General features: G+C 56.5%; 2 gene segments (V, D, J or C); one reads left to right on the top strand and one right to left on the bottom strand.

Moving 5' to 3' along the window:
* LOC120502669 overlaps positions 1-800 on the top strand; it is a 1,168-nt gene extending 368 nt beyond the window's left edge. Inside the window, 2 exon segments of the V gene segment in view lie at positions 188-560; positions 727-800. Coding sequence covers positions 188-560; positions 727-800 — 447 coding nt within the window.
* Positions 801-815: 15 nt separating this feature from the next.
* LOC120502672 lies at positions 816-1,234 on the bottom strand (the record flags this gene model as incomplete). The annotated part of the segment is given in 1 exon segment: positions 816-1,234. A coding segment is annotated over 1 exon segment (419 nt), but the record flags the coding sequence as incomplete, so codon positions are not given.
* Between the last annotated feature and the right edge of the window lie 1,536 nt (positions 1,235-2,770).

Raw genomic sequence — 2,770 nt, 5'->3', positions numbered from 1 at the left:
ACTCCAGCAGGGTCACGGCCGCCCGGAGCCCTGCGGGGAAAAGGGGAGATGGGGATGGGAACAGCTCAAACATTGACCCAAATCCTGACTCTTGCCCCCAATACGCAACACATTCTTGTTTTGACGCTCCTTCTGGCCCTCCCAGTGTTGGTCCCACCAGTTTTTCATCTGACCATGCCCATCCCAGGCCTACAGCCAACCCATCCCCTCATCCCCATCTCCCCTTTGTCCCGCAGGGCTCCGGGCGGCCGTGACCCTGCTGGAGTGCGGGGGGGACCTCCAGCCCCCCGGGGGGTCCCTGCGCCTCCTCTGCCGAGGCTCCGGGTTCAGTTTCGGGAGTTACGCCATGCTCTGGATCCGCCAGAGACCCGGGCAGCGGCTGGAACTCATCGCGGGGATCAGGAAAACGGGCGGCAGCACCGCCTATGCTCCGTCAGTGCAGGGCCGGTTCAGGATCTCCAGGGACAACGGGCAGAGCTCGGTGACGCTGACCATGAACAACCTCAAGGACGAGGATTCCGGATCCTATTTCTGCGCCAAATCTGCTGATGCTGGTACTGGTTGGGAGGCTGTTGCCTATGATTTTGACCCCATTCCCGTTACCGTGTCCCCACCTGTCCCCATGTCCCCAGACCCTTCCCCAAACCCCAGCCCTTGTCCCCGTTCCTGTCCCCGTGTCCCAGTCCCGAACTGGTTCCACCCCAAATCTCCACTGGTGGCTCCAAGTCTCCACCCAGGCCACCAAACCTCGGTGCAAATGGTCGAGATTTGGGGACAATGGGGCAGATTTGGGTCTGTAGGGGTCAACAATGAGGTCAAGGGTTAGAGGGAATAATCGGGGATTTGGGGACAGGTGGGGACACATTGATGGGGACATGGCCAGAAAAAGAACCAGCATGAGCTTCCCAACCACCACCATCGTAAGCGTTTTTGGCGCAGAAATAGGATCCGGAATCCTCGTCCTTGAGGCTGTTCATGGTCAGCGTCACCGAGCTCTGCCCGTTGTCCCTGGAGATCCTGAACCGGCCCTTGACCGGCGGCACGTAGCCGGTCCAACCACCATCGTTCCTGATCCACGCGACGAATTCCAGCGCCTGCCCGGGTCTCTGGCGGATCCAGAACATCCAAAAATTCCCGAAATCGAACCCAGACCCTCGGCAGAGGAGGCGCAGGGACCCCCCGGGGGGCTGGAGGTCCCCCCCGCACTCCAGCAGGGTCACGGCCGCCCGGAGCCCTGCGGGGAAAGGGGAGATGGGGATGGGAACAGCTCAAAACAACCCAAAATCCCGATAATTTTCCCCAAATTTTGACATTTTTTGTCATTCTGCTGCCCCTCCCAGGTGGGCCCCGCCCCTTTTTCCAGCTGGCCACGCCCCCTTCATGCGCTCGGCCAATCCGGCGCCTCGTCCCCGTCTCCGCTTTTTTAAATCATTAACAATAATTAATTGTTAATTATTGCAATAATTACTGCAATTAAAGGCAGCCCTTAACGAGCCCCCGGCAGGTGCCGAGAGCTGCAGCTGCAGCCGGGCCCCGAAAGCGAAACCGGGGCCAAATTTGGCTTTTTTGGGGCTTTTTGGGGCCTTTTGGGGATCCCCCGAGGGGCCCAAATTTGGGGCATTTTGGGGTTCTTAGAGGGAACAAAATTTGGGTCCTTTTGGGGCTTTTTGGGGTCTCCCGAGGGGCCCAAATTTGGGGCATTTTGGGGTTCTTAGAGGGAACAAAATTTGGGTCCTTTTGGGGCTTTTTGGGGTCTCCCGAGGGGCCCAAATTTGGGGCATTTTGGGGTTCTTAGAGGGAACAAAATTTGGGTCCTTTTGGGGCTTTTTGGGGTCTCCCGAGGGGCCCAAATTTGGGGCATTTTGGAGATTTTTGAGGTCCCCCGAGGGACCCAAAATTGGGACATTTTGAGGCATTTTGGGGTCCCCTGAGGGGCCCAAATTTGGGGCATTTTGGGGTTCCCAGAGGGAACAAAATTTGGGGCATTTTGGGGCTTTTGGGGATCCCCCCCAAGGGCCCCAAATTTGGGGCATTTTGGGGCTTTTTGGCGTTCCCTAAAAGGCTCAAATTTGGGGCATTTTGGGACATTTTGGGATCCCCCGAGGGGCCCAAATTTGGGGCATTTTGAGGCATTTTGGGGTCTCCCGAGGGGCCCAAATTTGGGGCATTTTGGGGCTTTTTGGGGTCCCTGAGGGGCCCAAATTTGGGGCATTTTGGAGATTTTTGAGGTCCCCCAAGGGACCCAAATTTGGGGCATTTTGGGGCTTTTTGGGATCCCCCGAGGGGCCCAAATTTGGGGCATTTTGGAGATTTTTGAGGTCCCCCAAGGGACCCAAATTTGGGGCATTTTGGGGCTTTTTGGGGTCCCTGAGGGGCCCAAATTTGGGGCATTTTGGAGATTTTTGAGGTCCCCCAAGGGACCCAAATTTGGGGCATTTTGGGGCTTTTTGGGGTCTCCCAAGGGTCCCAAATTTGGGGCATTTTGGGGTTCCCTGAGAGGCTCAAATTTGGGGCATTTTTAGGCATTTTTGGATGCTCCGAGGGGCCCAAATTTGAGGCATTTTGGGGTTCCCAGAGGGAACAAAACTTGGGGCATTTTGGGGCTTTTGGGGATCTCCCCAAGAGACCCAAATTTGGGGCATTTTTAGGTATTTTGGGGTCCCCTGAGGGTCCCAAATTTGGGGAATTTTGGGGTTCCCTGAGAGGCTCAAATGTGGGGCCTTTTGGGGCATTTTTGGGTGTCCCGAGGGGCCCAAATTTGGGGCATTTT

This window comes from Passer montanus, unplaced genomic scaffold, assembly GCF_014805655.1.
Source record: "Passer montanus isolate IOZ18808 unplaced genomic scaffold, ASM1480565v1 scaffold2285, whole genome shotgun sequence".
NCBI classification, from domain to species: Eukaryota; Metazoa; Chordata; class Aves; order Passeriformes; family Passeridae; genus Passer; species Passer montanus.
The sequence above is the reverse complement of the archived record's forward strand: the minus strand, read 5'-3'. Positions and strand labels throughout refer to the sequence as shown.